Raw genomic sequence first — 18,888 nt, 5'->3', positions numbered from 1 at the left:
GAGAGTTATCATGGAAAAATAATTAACGTCTGGAAAAGTTCAGTATGGAGGACGGTGTTCTTTAAAATTAGGACATATTGGTTGTAAAAAATCTGTCGTTAGCAATTTCCGATTTTTGTGTGACGTTTATGAAAATTCTGTGACTATTTAAAATAGTACTCAAGGCCTGCACACGTTTAGTAGAATTAGTGTGTTCATAAATGCAACAAAGAAAACGATTGTACTCGTACTAACGCTGATATTCGACGTTTATGAAAACATCCATAGTAATTATACGTTTGACTTGTCTCGATTTTATTATTTATCGATTACAAAGCAGTTCGTAATTTATACTTCCAAGACATTCAGGCATTTTTTCGTTTAATTTAAATTTTACTAACTTTTGAAACTTCAAATTTAAAAAAAAGTGCTTCTTGTCCTCTTGATCTCTGACTCTTTGAGTGTTGTTAAGGACATGACTAAATTCATCATAAGACTTGCGCTTCCATTATTTTTTTTGAGATAGACGTCACAAATTTTATTTTTGTTTGAATATTTTATTAGTTTGTTAATATAATAAATACAAATACATAGTTGCCTACCTTTTCTTACAAAGATATTGAATCATCATCATCATCATCAGTCAGCCAAGTCTCCACATCCATATCAAAAGATTACACAATAATATGTAAGATGATTAAAATAACTGCCAATCTTATGCGTTAGAAACTAAGTTTAAATCATGGTTAATTCTTTTGCTCTAGACAAAAACAAAACTAAAAACAATACAAAACACATTTTAAAGTTAACAACAAAAATCGTCATCTCATTTCACATTATTTTGTTTACTCTTATTTTAAATTCTAAATAAAATATTTCATAATTTTTACACATTTTTCTTTTTTTTCCAAAAACTTATTTTCTTAAAAATTAAAAATAAAACAATATTTGTAACATTGACATACACAAAATGTATTATATATATATATAAAAAAATAAAATAGTTTAAGTATATCATGCCGGAGAATAGACAAGAGAAGAGAAGAGAATAAGAACGACAGACAGACGAGAGAAAAAACCCCCAACATAAAAGATTAGAGCTGAACTGTTGTGCGCGGCGAGTATCTTTAAAATATTATCATTCTAAACGAGTAGTATTTTATGTAGTAAGATAAATCTGGTTTTTGGTTTCAGGATTTAAACTTTCTATGTCTATAAGTTTTTATTTTAAAGATTTCTTTATTTTCGCGCTATTTAGAAATCTCATCATCTACTTCGATGTTTATTTTTCTTTTTTGTTCTTTTTGTAATATTTCCTATTCTTCAAAGGATGTAGATTTGTTACTGGTCTAGATTTGCTGTTTTTTTTTGAAAAGCTGATTGGCGCCGCCATTGCTAGAGAAGCTGTATTAGAGATAAATACTTAAACTGACAACTTCCTGGGCTACGAGACTACACATAATCATCTGATGGTTCAGTGCCAAAGTAACGATCTCCAAAGTTTCCGATGCCAGGAATCACATAGAATTTATCATTGATTTCTGGATCCAGAGCTGATGTGACTATTTTTACCTTGAAACAAAAAGAAAATATATTAAATTAATATTTTATTTCCTATGACAACTAATTTTCAATTTACTTTTGGAAAGGCATACGCAATAGAGTGAACTCCAATTTCAGCCATCAGCAACGATGCTAAAATTATGTTATTCTCGGGTACATCATGATCGAGTAGAACTCGAATTGCCATCATTGCAGCAGCTCCAGTGGCCACTGTTGCATCCATCAGGATGACTTTGTAGTCTTTGATATCCTTTGGTAGTCTCAGATAGTACAACTCTGGCTCGCCTGTACTCTGATTTGTTTGAATGAGAATTTTACCAATGCGAATGTCCTTGCAAACGTCGCACACGGCTTGCTCCATTGTCTCCCCGGCTCTCAGAATTGACACACCACAAATTTTCTTACTTGCCATGCGCTGTCCCTCATAATGGACTCCCTGTGGGGTCTCCACAATGGTCTCCTTGAAGGGGAATAAGCTCAATGCGTATTCTATCACTAAGCGGATAAGTCTTTTCGAGTAAAAGATAAACTCGTCTCTGGAAGTGTTCCTGCAACGGATGAATGTGTGCAACCCCTTGATTTGAGGTGTAGGTGGCAGCAATTGTAGCGAATCGGGCATTGGCTGATCGATATACGAATGAGCTAGTGTTTCACGTAATTTGAAACCTCTCTAAAGGAAAAAGAAGACCAACACTTATTAGATCAAAGTTAACCTTAGAAAAAAAAAGATTAAGAAAATATTTACCAATTGTAATTGTGTATGGACGTGCTGGACAATCAAATGTATGGCAACCTTATTCTCGCCACCACGAGGAACTATAATGTCGGCATGAACCATAGTTGGGGCAATATAATTGGCATACGAAGGTTTGACCATGGTCGAGTATTGTTTAAGAACTCCAACCAAATCTCGGCCACGTTGTGAAATGTCACTATAAATTTTTGAACATTTGAATAAACACACGCTTTTTAGGAAGAACAAACAAATTTATTAACTTACCGTTTTAGACGCCTTGCTAAACGAATATCAGCATCTGTGTCAACAAAAACTTTCATATCCAACAATTTGAGGACTTCTTGACTATGGAAACATAATATGCCCTCGAATATGATGACATTTGCTCCATACATTGTTTTGGTTTGTGTTTCTCGGCCATGAGTTATGAAATTATAAATTGGGACTTCAACTTTGCGACCTTCCTTTAGTTTTTTGAGAACATCAATAAGCAAATCGATGTCAAAGGCATCGGGATGATCGAAATTGTATTCATTCAATAAAGCCTGCTCATGTTGTTTCTCATTGAGAATCTGAAAAGTTAAGAATAAATTGATTTTTAAAACAGTGTCAAGATTGCTAAAACGACGAGGATGCACGGAGGTTTAAAAGACCTTGATTTGTAATCAACGGTGCTGAAAAAGGCGGATGCTCAGAGAAGAACTTAAACAGATTTGTTGGAACTCTATGTCGCGTGTGTTTCAGCACTTTATAATGATAAGATAACTTCATGACATTTGTTTTTGAACTTTCGACATTTTCGTCTTCGCTATTACAGCCTAAACCATTGGGTCGATTAAGTTCAAACTTGGAAAATCAGCATACCTTTGAACACTAAATAAATCACCACACCAATAAATCACGAAATTAATTTTGCAACAAATTGATGGTGTCTGTATGACGAACTGCAACGTCTCGTTAAAACCAATTGTTGCCAATGTTTAGCTGGTTGTTGTTTTAAATACAAAATCAGGCAGCACACCGCCCCATATTGCTTGTTGTTATTGGTATTTTATTAATCGATATTAACCTCATCGGAAAAACCTAGCGCGATGTCAATGAGGCTTTCGTTGTTTCGAGAGAAAAGTTATTTGAGTGATCTTTGGTCCCCCATCCATCGACGGCTATGTATTTGGGAGTACAGTATCGTATACTAAGCCAGGAGAGTAAAAGTTCAACGGTCTGAGGTGGCTGGGACTCATAGTGCTTATTAAAACCAATGTTAAGCCAGTAGATTATAGCAGCGGATTAGTCGCAGCACACAAGCGAAAAGTGACTTCACTTAAGTGTGCAGATGTCTCCAGTAAGGTTTTGAACTAGATGGAGGTTTTGAAAACCGCACAGTCATTTTTACGGATGAAGTATTGGGCAGGTTCAGAAGACATAAGGGACGTCATTCTTTAAACATAAATGACCATGGCTAGTCAGTTTTTCAAGTGTCATGAATTTCTAATTCAAAACTTTACTTTGATAACCTCTACTTTAAGTTCATAGTACAAAAAGTATTAAACAATTTATGGTCTACAAAAACTCCTCAAGCAAGCTACAAGTCCATCACGATTTGTATTAGCTATTCTTTTCAAATTGACAAGGAACCGTTTTACAGTAAGCAGTACATGAAGTTGTGCAAAAAATAAATAAATCATAGAGTAATAAAGTTCAGCTTTCAGTTGAACGAAAAAAAATGATCAACTGTCATTTTGATAGAAGTAGACTTGACTTAATAGTTAGGGAGATTTTTCTTGGCTAATTTTCCAGACAACTTTCCAATAAAGTTGCCTTAATTGGAAGGATATTTTTTGGCAGCTTTCCAATCTGATACTAGAAACTTGCCTAACTTCCAAGTCTCTTATGGCTGAAACACAAGGCGCTTCAGCTTCCCTGTTGCTAATGACAGAAGTGGCATTTTAGAAATGTCAGATTGGAAGTGTCATTCAAAGCAACCTCACCTTAACGAAGACGAAGCTGAAGCGTGTTTGTGATTTAGCCATTATGTCGTCTGAACCTGCCCAATCTCCCTCAAGTCAACTTATGACAAAATAATAGTTTATAACGTTTTTTTGTTCAACTAAAAGCTGAACTTTATTACCCTATATTTTTTTTATTTTTTCATATTTTCCATTTACGAGTATAAACATTATTATAAATCTTAGTATTTGTTTATTTTATTTATGAATGAATATATTCTTTACAATTGATCAAAAATTATCCGCCATTTACCATCCTCCGCTAAGATTATTAGATGTAAACGCATAAAGGCTGAATGTAAACGCTCCATTAATATTCGGTTTTTTCTTCCTCTGCTTGTTTTGACATTTCTTAAGACTAACGGTTTGTTTTTTTTTTTAAATGTAAAATTAAATTAAACTAGTCTGTAGGTTTTCTGCGTACATTTGTAAAGTAATTAGAAGTCAAACATTATAGAATTATTCAATAAATAAAACATGGGTCGTAAAGGACAAAATTCGAGTCTTGAAACAAGAAAACTTGTGATTATTCAACACGAAAAAGGTGAAACTTACAATAAAATTGCAGTTATTAAATATGAAGCCAAACACTGTCGGGGATATAGTCCGGAGATAGAAAAATGAAGGAAGAATCGAGCCAAAGAAGCAGTTGGGCCAACCAAAAAAACGCATAAAAACAAGGATGCAAGTTGGTGGGACGACGTTATTTTATACCATTTAATAAGAAATAATAAATTCTTTTTTTCACAAGCAAGAAATAGTTGTATATATTTTATTTTTAAACACCAAGTCGAAGTAAAAAAAAAATAACAAAAACCGAATATTAATGGCAGTCACTGTAAGTAATTTTGCATTAAACAAGAAATGAGCATCATAACTAAAACTCGTTACAACGAAGTGCTATATGAACTCTTGCAAACAGAAACTGAACAAAAATGACAGCAACAGTCGAATTCCCAACTGTCAAACCATAACCTTTTTATGCAGTAAAAAGCACCCTTTATGATAGAATTAAAAAATGTCGAAAACACAACTGATTAGAAGATATGAAAACAAAAAGTTATAACGTCCACCCTAATATACCTAACCTATAGACAAACGCAATGCAGATGTAATCTACATATTAAATAGAACCAATCCAATGTGAAGGTTATCTTGAAGGGTATTTTTTGTTTGGACGTAAAAGTCCCCGTTTTATTAACTGAGTAGGTTACCTAACCTACCTACTAATCGACAATTATTTGAGTATGAACTTCAAATACCTTTAATCTTATCAATTTTGGTCACCCAAATATTCTCTTATAAATCTATAAACAAAAACAAAAATAAAAAATCAATAAAAACAATTTATTAATAAACAATTACCTACATACGAGTATTTGGGAAATGTACATATGTTAAATGGGTTGACTCATTATCATACAAATGAAAAGAATCTCTCTTGCGTGGGTGAGTTCATCATTTGATGAACTGAAAAGACTCTGGATGGAAAATACCAAATACCATATAATAAAATATTTACTTAACTCTTCTGTTGAATGGAAACAAAATAAAATATGTTATCAAGAATTTTATAACAACAACAAAAAAAAGTAAACAAATGACACCTAAACATTGACAACTAAGACTGTGTTGTGCCTTAATCTAAATTAAACAATAAAATCAAAAGATAAGACAAACAAAAAAGAGGTGTGTCATTGTTCCCAAGATTGTTATTGTCCCATGATCACAAAATTAAACTAGATTCGATGATTCGATTGTTATTCTTTTCTTTTCATATGAAAGTAAACAACAATCAAATAATTTGTATCGTTTATTTCAATTAATCTCAAAATTGGTCACGTCAAAACATTTCAAGTTCAATTGTAAATAAAAAAAAACAAGACCAAAGAAACAACAAATCGATTAACACACTTTTGACAATTTAAGGGGGTGAAATTCAAGAAATCGAGACCAAAATACTTGTTAGTCATTAAAAATTACATACATTTATTTATATACTCGTACCAACATGACATAAATATAAAGCTAACAAATTGTTGTTCAAGTTCTCAAGTCGTTTAAGATTCTTTGTGTTATTAATATAAAAGACATTTCAATTGAGTCAAGGAACTCTATCAATGAAAAAGAATATCGAAATAATTGAACACATTTACGTAGAACGTAGTAAATGGAATTTATTCATCATTTTTTTTTAATTTTTTCTTGAAATTTTGTTTACCCTTATCTTGTCATTTTTTGTGTCTATTTAATTCAAAAGAATAAAATCACGTGCACGTAATTTCGTAGTAAATTATGATTATTATGGGAACCTTACCTACGTCAATCAAAATGGGCTTTAAGGCGTTTAAAATGTACCTACAAAATCATTTGCTATTGTTTTGTTGGTTGGTTGGGAAGTGGGTTGACTTTTTATAAACAATTAATAAAATGTAAGGTGTAAACCTTTAAAAGTTATTAAATATAATTATTAAAATATGCATGTAGTACAGCCATGGTCAAAATAGTAGGAACAAACCAGTTTTTTTTATAACGTGTTTGCTTTATAAATAATAAATTGCGTGGCGCAAAAGTCCATTAAGAACTAGGGGCTAGTGATTTACCAATTTCAAGCATTCCTGTGTGCGAGTATTGTTGTCTGGGATAGAGGAGACCTATAGTTTTGAGCCGAATCCGAACGGCTAATTTAAGAAAGCACTTTTCATGACAAGAATTACTCTTCAAGAATTTGTCCATTCCTCGTAAGAAGCAGTACCCATGAAGTAAGTAAGATGGCATAGGGAGGAATCGAACCCAAGACCTCTGGCATGACAGTCCAACGCATTAACCATCATGCCACGGGTACCACAACGTGTTTCCTTTACTCAAGTGAAAAAGAAATGTTCTTATTATTTTGGTCATAGCTGTATTTATATGTAGATAGGTATAGCTCAGACAATCTTGAAAAAAAGTTTCTATTTCACAACAAATGCACGTAAATAAGGTCGTTTGAAGCACGTGCATTGGAAACATACATTAAAGGAATTAAACAACAACTTGTGTGTGCTACCACCAAGTTCATAGGCTGGAGTTATAGCTATTTCACGGGGACCAACCTGATCATCAGACTCCTTTAGTGGTTCACTGGGATTATCTTTTTAGCTAGTTCACTGGGATTATCAAAAGAGTAGTCTCCCAAATGAAGTTTGCGTCTTAGGCGCCAGTTATAGCTTTCATTGGTTTTCATCATTGGAAACAAACATTGGATTTTTTTTGGCAGGTCGTTTATAAATATCATTAAAAATGTCTGTCATTGAAAATAATTTCTTTATTGAAAACCACCGAAAAATGTTTACTGACAGAAATCTGTCATTGGAATTGTGTGAAATTAGAACACAAATCAGTGGAACGATTCGTTTCACTTTTGAACGTAAAAGTATCAGGTGTTCAGGAAAATGAATTTCCGTTCGGAAAATAGAAAAATAAATGTTCCTTAAAAGAAAAAATTCCAATCGATCAGTACATAATTTTCATTTCTAGTCGAAAGGAAATATAGTCAATTATTGATTCAAAAATTTTCCCGGATCGATTTCAATGATAGCTATAACTGGCCCCTAACTGGCGCCGCTGTTTCTTTTAGCAGAAGTTTCCATGTAGCTATCTTCTCCTTTTCAGGTGAAATAGGTACTACAGTTTCATTTTTAGCGAGTTCATTGGCTCTACAATTTCCTGGCCCGGCACCCAACAGAGGTGAATGTTAAATTGCTACCGTTTGAGATTTGGTTGAGACACCGTCAAGAGATTTAACAGCAGTCTGACTGTCAGAGAAGATGCGGATATCAGAACCGTTTAAAGTCAGAACATTTTGCTTTAAAAAATTAATTAAATCTGTTCACAAAGTTCATGCAATTCTTCGTGTATTTACGGTCTTAAGTAAATAAATAAATTGCGTGGCATAACAGTCCGTTGAGAACCAGGGCCTAGTGACTTACAACTTTCAACCATTCCTTCCTGCGAGTAATGTTTTCAGGGATAGAGGTGTTAAAGTTAAGTGATGAAGCCCTTTTCTAGTTAAATGAATGAATGAAGACAATCTTCAAGCCATTAACGAATTAACATTTCATCTATTAAAATTGATTGTTTGTAATCCTTATTTATGCTGACTGATTTTGTGTTTTCAGCCTTAAATCGTCGAAATTTGGTTCCAACAAGACGTCGAATCAATTTATTGCTATAGTGGTCCTAAAAAATGGTTCTGTGCGTCGTTGGTGTAATTCAAAGCTTCTCATTTACTTTTTATGGATTTTTGTTAAGTTATTGGTTTATGCCGACAGATCAGTTACTTCTAAAGTATTAGAAGATTTGTTGGAAAAAATAGAGCAAAATTATAAATATCAAATGGGCTATGTTACTCGAAGCTGCGACGAACAAATGCTGGAAATCATGGTTGGGTTCAAAAATGCAATTAAATTATTTCGACAAAATTCATGCAATGCATTTATGAACAGAAAAACTTCTGCAAGAATGCGGAAGATATACCTACGATATCAAAAACCAGTTCATAAATTTCATCAAATTATGCGCCTATAAAAAAAAGTATGACAGAAATAATTAAGTTTTTTCTTTGAGTGACGCGGGTTTTGGTTTTTTAGTGTCTTAACAAAATTCTTTCAAAAAGTCCAATAAAAATGTTTTATTAGGACTTACCTACTCATCTTCTTCTAACATCTTCCTGCAGAGCGGCAGATTTGATCGCATTTCAGCTGTCAGACTGCTTTTTTGAACAGAGTTACCGACTGCAGTAATGCAGTGTATTTACATTTATGAACGCAAAGTTTGCATTACTGTTGCATTTTTACATTAATGAACTAACCCCATATTTAATAAATGAATGGTACTGACGATACCATATTAAAGTTTTGCAAAGGGGTGAGTGAAGGTTTTAACAACAATAAAAGTGTTCTAGCGTTGTTTATTAATCTGACTAAAGCATTTGATTTGGTCAATCATCAGATCCTTTTAGAAAAAAATTATAAAGCTGGATTTATCCACAAGACATCAAAGAGTTAGAATCGATGGAATATTTAGCGACGTTCAGGAGCTTTCTACCGGTGTTCCTCAAGGATCTGTGCTGGGTCCAATATTGTTTTTGATATACATAAACTTTGTCTTCAAAAAATCATTAATGAGCAAAAAAATAACAGCGTTCGCTGATGATATGGCTCTGACATATGTATGTTAGCAATTCACTATTTGAAATGATCGCTATGTTACAAAAAGATATAAATGTACTAAGAGTGAAAAAACAAAAACAGTTCCAATCTTGGACTGATATGTTATCTTCCATTCAGGAACATGTAAGAAACTTAGCTTAGCTATACATTCTTGTGCAAAATCCAGCTTTGAACATATGACTCCTTGTTCCAATGATTGTTTTGAAATCGAATTCGTTAATAGTTTTAAATATTTAGGTATTACAATTGACAAAAATTTAAATTGGAAACAACATACTGGGGAACTAAAAAAAATACTTAATGTCCGTAACACGTAAAATGGTCTTATTAAAACGAACTTGTACAACAAATCTATTAACAACAATACACTTTGGGCTCGTGTGTTCTAACTTACAGTATGGAATAACTATTTGGGGAGGTGCATATCAAAACACACTTGATCCCATAATTACATCGCAAAAAAATATTGTCCGAATCATTTGTAAGAAATCAAAGTTAACAAGTAATCGGCCTTTATTTCAAGATCGTCGTATCTTGTCGTTGAAACACCTTATATAAAGTTCTTAAAGTTTATTTCATGAGAAGTGGATACAGTCAGGTACTCAGAAAATCAAATACACATAGCTCAAGAATTATTACTCTATTCTTAGTTAATATTCCAATGGGTAATAGAACTCAATTCTCAAAATTTTACACTGCAACAGCACCTAAACTTTTTAATCAATTGTATTTTGAAACTAAAAAAAACTTCAATATCTTAATTTATTTTTGAAATCAGTAATAAGATGACTCTTTGAAATGAACAGTTCCATGGTCAAAAACTTATTTTTAAGTATAGCATAACTTTTTAGCTTTGTACTTACTTTTCTTTTCAAATTTTGCTTTACTTCATTTAATAACTATTATTTTTTTAAACTTTTTGCTATTTGCATGAAACAAAGTACTCCAAATATTCATTCGTTTTATGCTTTATATTTCCTGATATGGTTCATTCGCCTCTAGTTTTCAATTATAGAATGATACCTTCTTTTTTCTAAATAAATTAACATTATGAAAATTGTACATAGAGAATGGAATGAAAATAAATAATTAATAAAAAAAAGTCTTCTATCTCTTCTTCAAGACTTGATTTCGAAGTCAGATTCAAACAAATATCAAAGTCTATTGAAAACATTTAGAGAAGTATAATTTGATTGCTTAAATGACCATGACCAATTATATTAAATATTAAAAGTGCGACACTGAGTGGGCAGGTTCAGAAACATAAAGGACTTCATTTGCAGTCTTCTTCATTCTTTGAAAGTAAATTTCGATCTAGGCAACTAGTTAGTTTTTCAAGTGTCATGAATTTCAAATTCAGAACCTTACTTCACAAACCTCTACTTTAAGTTCTGCACTCCTCACTCGAGCTACAAGTCCATTACGATTTGTATCTTGTATTGTAAAGTAATATTACTTATTTCTTTTTCAAATTGACAAGGAACATTTTTACAAAAAACATCAAATTAAGTTGTGCAGAAAATAAGTAAATCATAGAGTAATCAAGTTTAGCTTACTGTTTAATGAAAAAAAAAAATGATCAACTGATCATTGATCGACAGAAGTAGATTTGACTTGACATTTAGGGTGATTTTTTTAATAACTTTTCAGCTAACATTCCATTGGCTGCCTTCCATCGTCGATTTTTAGATACCTTGTTGAACCAGTGGGATAGCTGTATTGGGGTAGCTGTCAAAAAATAAAAACAATTTTCAGCTGTTCACAAAAAGCGGAGAAACATTTAAGCTTCAAAATTGTTGTAAGATAAAACATTCAATGTATAATTCAACTGATTCATCGGACGATGATGAATTGATAGGTGCGTACCAATTTAATAAAGAAAAGATAACCTTAATCCGTAATCTACTCGTATGTTAAATTTCCTCTTAGCTCAATTGGAATTCTATACAATTAATAATTTACTTGCGAAATCTCCGGTTTTAAACGATTTACGTTTAACAGAAAACTATCCTAACAGAAACGAGAACTATTATGAAGTGACAATACCTAGATATAATTTCGAAGAATTTCATTTCATAGATCATAATTACCTTCTAAAATTCGGAGGCAAATAGCTTCTTCATCGGTTATTATGTACAGAACATCCTCAAATACAACTTCAACTAGCATTTTGTATCTTTTTGTTTACCAACAAATACAAAAAGCTGAAATCAATTTTCAAGTTTCTTAAAATTCAACCATGTGTTAAATCAGCTGTTATTTTTCACGTAAAACACTAACAAAAAGTTATCCGGATACCCTATCTGTCTGAGATTGAACGCAGCCATTAAAGTTGCCTTAATAGGAAAGTCATTTTTTGGCAGCTGGCAAATCGGATACTAGAAACTTGCCTAAATGTCTAGTCCCTTATGTCGTCTGAACCTGCCCATTGTCTTAAATTTTGGAAGTGACGTTTCTAAAGAATATAATTACATCATGTTTTTAGAAATTTTCAAAACTGAATTATCAAATAAAAACCTTATTTTTTTAAACATTAATTTTTCGAAAAAAAATTTGCTTGATCACCCTAATGTAGGTATAGTATTTTATTCATATAATATACATGCTAACGTGGGTATGGTTTTACCTTGTTGTTTTTTTATTTTATCAAGAAAAAATAACTACTAATTAAATTAATTGATTGATTATGAATGACCTACTTTGCTAATGACTCTTATTTTCCTAAAGAATCTTATAAACAAAAATCAAATTACCCATAATGTCGAATGTATTTTGTTATCTTCTTTGCTTAAAATTCACAATTATTTGTTTCGTGTATCTGAATTAATTATAACTCTAAAATTGTTATATTACTTTTAAATCTCTGCTGTTATAAGTCGACTTGCATAAGTACTTTACTACCCAAGCTTAAAAAATTAAAAAAGTCTTTAAGAGTAATAATTTTTGACATACAAAGATTTTAAGTAGAATTATTTGTGAAAAGTTATAACTCACTAAAAAGTTCTAAAGAATCGGTTATGCCATTAAATTAATTTTATTTACACACATTTTAGGAACATTTGTATTTAAAAATAAAGAGTGATTTCAGAGAGTCGACTTTATTTCTACATATAATGGAAATTCCTTTGATAAGCATTTAGGAAGATTTTCAATATTTCCATCTTTTGTCTCTAGTTCGAATCCTTTATTTTAAATCATCAGTGATTTGCAGAAAGATCAAGAATTATAGTAATTGACTTGATACGTCAAAAGTACGACTTTTAGACACTTAAACGATTAATTCAATTAAATAAAATGTGTACCTAACTAAACGTCTGTTGTTTAGTGCAGATGAATTTTTGTTGATACATATTTTTAAACACTATTTGCACATGAAGATATGCATATAATTAAAAAAAAATGGGTACAAATGTTTTGATTTTTTATCATCTTAAAAATAATAATAAAGAAACATTTTATAATTTTGTTATTGTTTTTCTTTTTATTCAAATAAGCGAGTTTTATTGTTGCTAATTGTTTAAGGTGGCTCGTGTGGGTTATAATTTCTTTTATTTGTTTACTTTTCAAATTTAAGAGGAGTATTTAACTTTTGATTTCGTGACTGCCTAAAAAATTAAAAACAACTGGACAACAGACACGTCTTAAAAAATAATATTCCAGAGATTTTAGCAATATCAATTTTATCAAAAGGATTTCTTAAGTTTTGTGTTGGTTTCCTCATTTTTTGTGGCACCAAATCTCTGAGATTGTATTTTCCTTGGAATTAATATTAATTTTTTGACGTTTGACCTATACCTCTTCCGCAGGAGATTACTGCTTATTTAAAGAAAAATGTGTAAAATAATATATATACTTGTTTATGTTGATGATATCCTGTTGATGATATCTTTTTAAAAGAACAGAATTTAAGTTTACAGACAATTACAGAAATTAGAAAACATCTTGAAATTACTGACATGGAAAATTTGAAGTTGTATCTTGGAATACAAGTTGAAAAGAGAAATGGAAAGTATTATATGCACCAAGAAAAGTACATAAAGAAAATACTTGGTACCTTCAATATGTCAGATGCGAAGACATCCAAAATACCTTTGGATACTGGATATTTCAAAACCAAACAACGGGTGATGAGTTTTTAGACAACAATGAAATTTATCAAAAAGCTATTGGCTCACTTCTTTACTTATCAGGAAATACAAGGCCGGACATAGAAGCAGCTGTTTCAATTCTTAACAGAAAAGTATCCTATCGTACTGAGCGTGATTGGAACAAGTTAAACGCATTTTAAGGAACTTGAAAGGAACTCAACAGCTACAGCTTTGTGTTGGATGCAATAAAAATTCAAAACTTGAAAATCCACAAGCGGATATTTATTTAAATTTGGAGAAGCTACAATCAGTTATGCAAGTAAAAAGCAAGGATTGATTGCACTTTCATCAACTGAAGCAGAGCTTGTCGCTTTAGCGGAAGCAACTCAAGAACTTATTTGGCTGAGAACATTATTTCAAGACCTACAAGTTGATTTAGAAGATGTTACAATATTCGAAGAAAATCAAAGTTTTTTAAAACTTCCGCATTCAGAGAAGATAAATCCTTGAACTAAACATATAGATGTGAAGTACTATTTCCTTCGTGACATTAAAGAATCTAAAGAAGTTACATTCATTTACTGTCCAATAGAAGAAATGGTTGCAGACATTCTTACGAAACCATTACAGAATATTAAACAATCAAAATTCAGACTCCTGGCTGGTATAACTTAGAACGATGAAGACTTTACTTAAGTAGTGTTTATTAAAAAGGGGTGTTAGTAAATATATAGTTCACTATTTGTATATAAAGGGTGCCCCAAAATTAACGCAAGATTTGAATTTGCCGCCATTTGTGCAGTGAAGTGTTGGCAACCCTGAAAAAAGCAATTTGACAGCTAACAGTATAGGGTTATTAAAAATGAAGCGTTACACGATAGAACAACGTGTCTTCATTATTAAAGAATATTTCAAAAATAGTAAAAGCTTGGCGGCTGCAGTTCGAAAATTTCATACAAAATATGGTCGGAATAGTTCTAAGCGATGAAGCACATTTTCATCTTGATGGCTTTGTCAATCGCCAAAATTGCCGCAATTGGGGTTCGGAGAACCCACATGTGATTGTCGAAAAACAAATGCATCCACAACGCGTGACTGTATGGTGTGGATTTTAGGCTGGAGGCATAATTGGGCCATATTTTTTTGAAAATGATGCTGGTCAAGCAGTGACTGTTACTGGTGCTCGATATCGCGACATGATTACACAGTTCTTTCTGCCAAAATTGGATGATATTGATGTGTCCAATATGTGGTTTCAAAAAGACGGTGCCACATGTCATACATCCCGTGAAACAATTCAATTACTGCATGAGACATTTCCAGGTCGTGTACTCTATAGTTTCGGTGATCAAAATTGGCCTCCTAGATCGTGTGATTTAACACCATTAGACTTCTTTTTATGGGGTTATTTGAATTCACAAGTCTATGTCAACAAGCCCACAACCACTCGTGCATTAAAGGAGGGGATTCAACTCTGCATCAACGAAATTCAGCCACATTTATGCAGAATGGTCATGGAAAATTTCAACAAAAGAGTGCGCATGTGCATGCAAAGCCGTGGAGGCCATTTGTCCGATGTGTTATTCCATACATAACCCTATCCTATGTACTTTACGAGTCAATAAAAATATAACTATCAAAAGACTAAAAACGGCGTTTTCTATTTAATTCAAATCTTGCGTTAATTTTGGGACACCCTTTATATACTTTTCTATAAAAACACTTGTGATATTAATTTTTATAGTTTTAATATCGACCAATATTGAAGTTCGATATTTTTCAGTTTTTATTATTCGATCATATTTTCTTGAAACATCTTGTTTAATTTACGTTGAATTAAATTACTTCTTATTTATAAATTGGACTTCCTGGAATAGCCGTTCTAATAGTTTTTCCCCATTTTTTTTACATCTGGTTATTCAAAAACAGGAAAAATCGATTTTGATAAAACGATAAAAGGTAATCTGAAGAATAAACTACCTATGCATATGTTGGATAATTTTTTGAGCCAAATATTTTCTCTTAACAATTGGTTGCTTATTCTGTCATTGAAACCAACATTTCACTCCTAGAATGTTCAAAGTTGCAAAAACAACTTAATTTGCGTCGGTTTCAGAGGTCATCCCAATACATATTTTGTTACATTACATTTGCATACTACGCAGAACATAAATGGTACAAAATGGATACACTCTATCTTGAGCAACTAAGACTATATAAGGTGATAGCATCGGAAGACAAGACAGAAGGACAGAGCAGAAAGAACACAATGACAGCAGCACGCGGAAGGTTTTATGGTGGTCCCTGATATTTTTACTAAACGCGTCCACTGATGCTTCAGTTCGGTGATCAGTCTGAATCGATGCTTTATCAGTGACTAGGACGTTGCCTGCATGTTTTGTTTTGCTTATGAATGTTAATGGCATCGCTTTTAAATAATTGTAAATTCAGTTTGTTTTTCTATACCTCTCGTTCTTCTGACTCCTTTAATGGATAATTTTGTCTTGGTTGTCTTATATCTCTACTTACCTTATAGAAACAGTCCATAGAAAGTAAAGTCACCCATGGTACATCCAAGCTCTCAATAATTTTCTGAGCAACTGTTGTTTTCCCAGAAGCACTTCCACCACAAATACCTTCAATTAAAAGAAACCCACATTCAATTCTCGTTTTATTTTATTGTATTTTTTTATAAACTTACCAATAACAAAAGGTTCAACTTGTTGACCAGCACAATTATACCATGGCGGACGTCCGGCTGTATAAATTGTCCGATTATTTGATCGAATAATACACTCAGATGGATTTGTTGTTGAATTTTGGCTCATCGATGTTGTACGCTGACGTGGTGCTCTCGCTGGTCTATGTAATGCTTTTGCCGGCGAATCTGATAAACTAGTACGTTTGGGTCTGGTTTTAGCCGGTACTGTTGTTGGCGATGCCGGGCAACATATATATTCCCGCCCATTTGATTTATTCAAATCTATAATAGTTGTATCCAAATATAGAGGTTCTGTTACGTCAGGACGATCATCACTATAAACAAAAAAAGAGTGAAATAACAATCATAAGTAAATTCAGTTAAAAAAAAAAAAAAACAAATAGGTACAAAAGAGCTCTACTTCCAAATACAATGTAAAACTCAAAGAGCAACGAAAGTAGGTGAGCATTGTTGAGTTGAGCATATATGAGAAAAAAAAAAAACAAGTTTCAATTGCTTGAAATTTGACCTTGAATTAAGTAGTGTGTTGTTTTTGTTTTGGTTGTAATGAAGATACAATGCAGATAATAGATACACCACCGCGTCTATCTTGATCTTTGAGATGGTGACAAAGAATAATTAGGGCAACTTACACAGCCGCAAAAACATGATGCAAATGCTGATGCAAATGCATTGACTGCACGTGGTAGGTAGGTATCTCCTCTTCTACAATGTATGTCACATCTTGCCCACCGGGGGAGATCTAAAGAATTCACCTTAATGTCAAACAGATACATCCAAGGAAAAAACAATTATTTTATGACTGCCGGGTATAGGTAATCTCTAGAGAAATGAGCTTCTTAGCTTTGTGAATTCAACGATGATGAATCAACGAATCCAACGAAGTTGACATTCAAAAGAAATCTCGCTGATTCTTTCATTTATCATGAGTCTAATAATTGATTCCTCGTTTTTTTTCTAAATTAAAAGATCAATTTAAAAGAAACTAAACGAGTAATTGGTATTTTTCTAAATAAATACGCGAGAAGGCAAACAGGCAGGCAGGCAAAATGGAATTAGAACAGAAGCAGAGGCAGAGCAGCAGCACCATCGCATAAAGTGCATCATAGATTGAATTTATTTTTAGAATTATGTATAAATTATTCCTCAACCGACAGAGAAAGGAGAAAGATGTTATTCTCATTGTTTATTCTTGTGTGTGCCATGCCAAGTCGACAGTCATCTATTTCGTGTTTCGGCCACGTTTTCACAATTCAGAGAAAAGAAAATTCTGAATTGGTTTGAGGACGGACCATCCTCCTAATGAAAATGCGTGAGACAATGCATTGTTTTTGTCATACGCCCCCGCAGCACATGTCTGCTGATGCTGGCCATCCGCCGTCGTCGTCGTTCTCGAAGCCGATATACCTACCAACCTACGAGAGGCGTAGAGTGACGAACTGACGACCGACCGACGGCTGACCGGATTGACAAATATTCAATCAGAAAAGAAGACAGACACAGAAGAACTGAGATGGTCATTAACCTATCAAATTTTCCAAAGCAAAGAACGATAAAAATGACGAAATAAAGAAAAGTAGGGCATAATAATTAAGAGAAAAAGGTTAAATTTATTAAAGAAACAACAAAAACAAAAAGGTGCTATTACATGAGAGTAGTTGTCTTAGTTCCAGCAGCTTCATAAGACGGCATCACGTTTCCCGTTCACGCTCGCAAAATCAAAAGAATCTTACTATTACTCCACGCACCTCACTTTCCAAAAAATCACTTTTCACTTATTTTAACTTTTCTGTAAATTCCAAATAACTTTTAATCAGGAAATAGTTGTTCACTCTTTTAATGTCCACTTTTTCACGAGTTCGACGGCAGGAAAAAAAAAGAATATGTATAAAATAAAAGCGTGCAGTCTCGAGGCGAGTTGTCGTCGTCGTCTCGTCGTCGGTCGAAGCGAAGGCGAAGCAGCACACACCACGTTCAACCTTTTTTTTACTTTTTTTAGTTCGATTTTATTTTATTTTATTTTGTTTTTTTTTTTTTCAGTCAAGATGTTGTGAATGATGTTGATGATTGATTGAATTTGAATTGAAAAATGATGATGGACTTTTTATCTTTTTGCTAATTCTGTTTTTCTGTTTTACCTGTCCGAGCTAGCTGAGCTGCATGGATAGTATTTAACTTGTTTTGGGATCTGCTGCTGGTGCTGGGATAACGAAGACATTTTGCTCTGCTGCTGGTGTGGAAAATATTTTATAGTACTTTTTTCCTGTTTTGGGGTTGTTGGGAATTTTGTGTGCCTGTGCAGTTGTATTTTATTTTATTTTTATTTGAGTTTGAGAGTTGGGATATAATAAGGAAATTTGGCTGCATTGGATTTGGGGATCAAAATTTGACATTTGGAATAGAGGAAAGTGCGCACTAGGTTTGGTGCAATTTCTGGGCTGCGTTCAGGGTTGAAGAGACAAATGTAAAAGGAATATTTTAATGGCGATTTAATTTAATTCGTTTGTTTAACAAAACTAATCACTTATAAAATTTAACAATCAAACTAGTGTTATAATGATTAAACACTGTGAAGTTTTAA

General features: G+C 32.7%; 1 protein-coding gene across 2 annotated transcripts; it reads right to left on the bottom strand.

Annotated features, from left to right (window-relative positions):
- Nucleotides 1-805: 805 nt before the first annotated feature.
- LOC129950090 (uridine-cytidine kinase-like 1) lies at nt 806-18,623 on the bottom strand. 2 transcript variants are annotated; one of them, XM_056061891.1, is made up of 7 exons: nt 18,446-18,623; nt 16,287-16,621; nt 16,115-16,221; nt 2,543-2,850; nt 2,288-2,474; nt 1,619-2,212; nt 806-1,551 (listed from the first exon to the last, which is right to left on the bottom strand). In XM_056061891.1, exons 1-7 carry the CDS (start codon nt 18,523-18,525, stop codon nt 1,432-1,434), a joined length of 1,731 nt encoding a protein of 576 aa, XP_055917866.1. In that variant the 5' UTR covers nt 18,526-18,623; the 3' UTR covers nt 806-1,431. The 2 variants fall into 2 exon arrangements, with proteins under 2 accessions (XP_055917866.1, XP_055917868.1); XM_056061893.1 differs by lacking the exon at nt 18,446-18,623 and adding an exon at nt 17,956-18,322.
- Between the last annotated feature and the right edge of the window lie 265 nt (nt 18,624-18,888).

Source organism: Eupeodes corollae, chromosome 3 (genome assembly GCF_945859685.1).
Source record: "Eupeodes corollae chromosome 3, idEupCoro1.1, whole genome shotgun sequence".
In the NCBI taxonomy this organism is placed as follows: domain Eukaryota; kingdom Metazoa; phylum Arthropoda; class Insecta; order Diptera; family Syrphidae; genus Eupeodes; species Eupeodes corollae.
The sequence above is the reverse complement of the archived record's forward strand: the minus strand, read 5'-3'. Positions and strand labels throughout refer to the sequence as shown.

Excerpts from the sequence above, each read along its gene's own strand:
- LOC129950090 (XM_056061891.1), bottom strand. The coding sequence starts at position 18,525 with ATGTCTTCGTTATCCCAGCACCAGCAGCAGATCCCAAAACAAGTTAAA. Across the intron at positions 16,622-18,445 it reads AGCTCAGCTAGCTCGGACAG|TGATGATCGTCCTGACGTAA; the intron begins GTAAAACAGAAA and ends TTTTGTTTATAG. Across the intron at positions 2,213-2,287 it reads TCCATACACAATTACAATTG|AGAGGTTTCAAATTACGTGA; the intron begins GTAAATATTTTC and ends TTTTTCCTTTAG.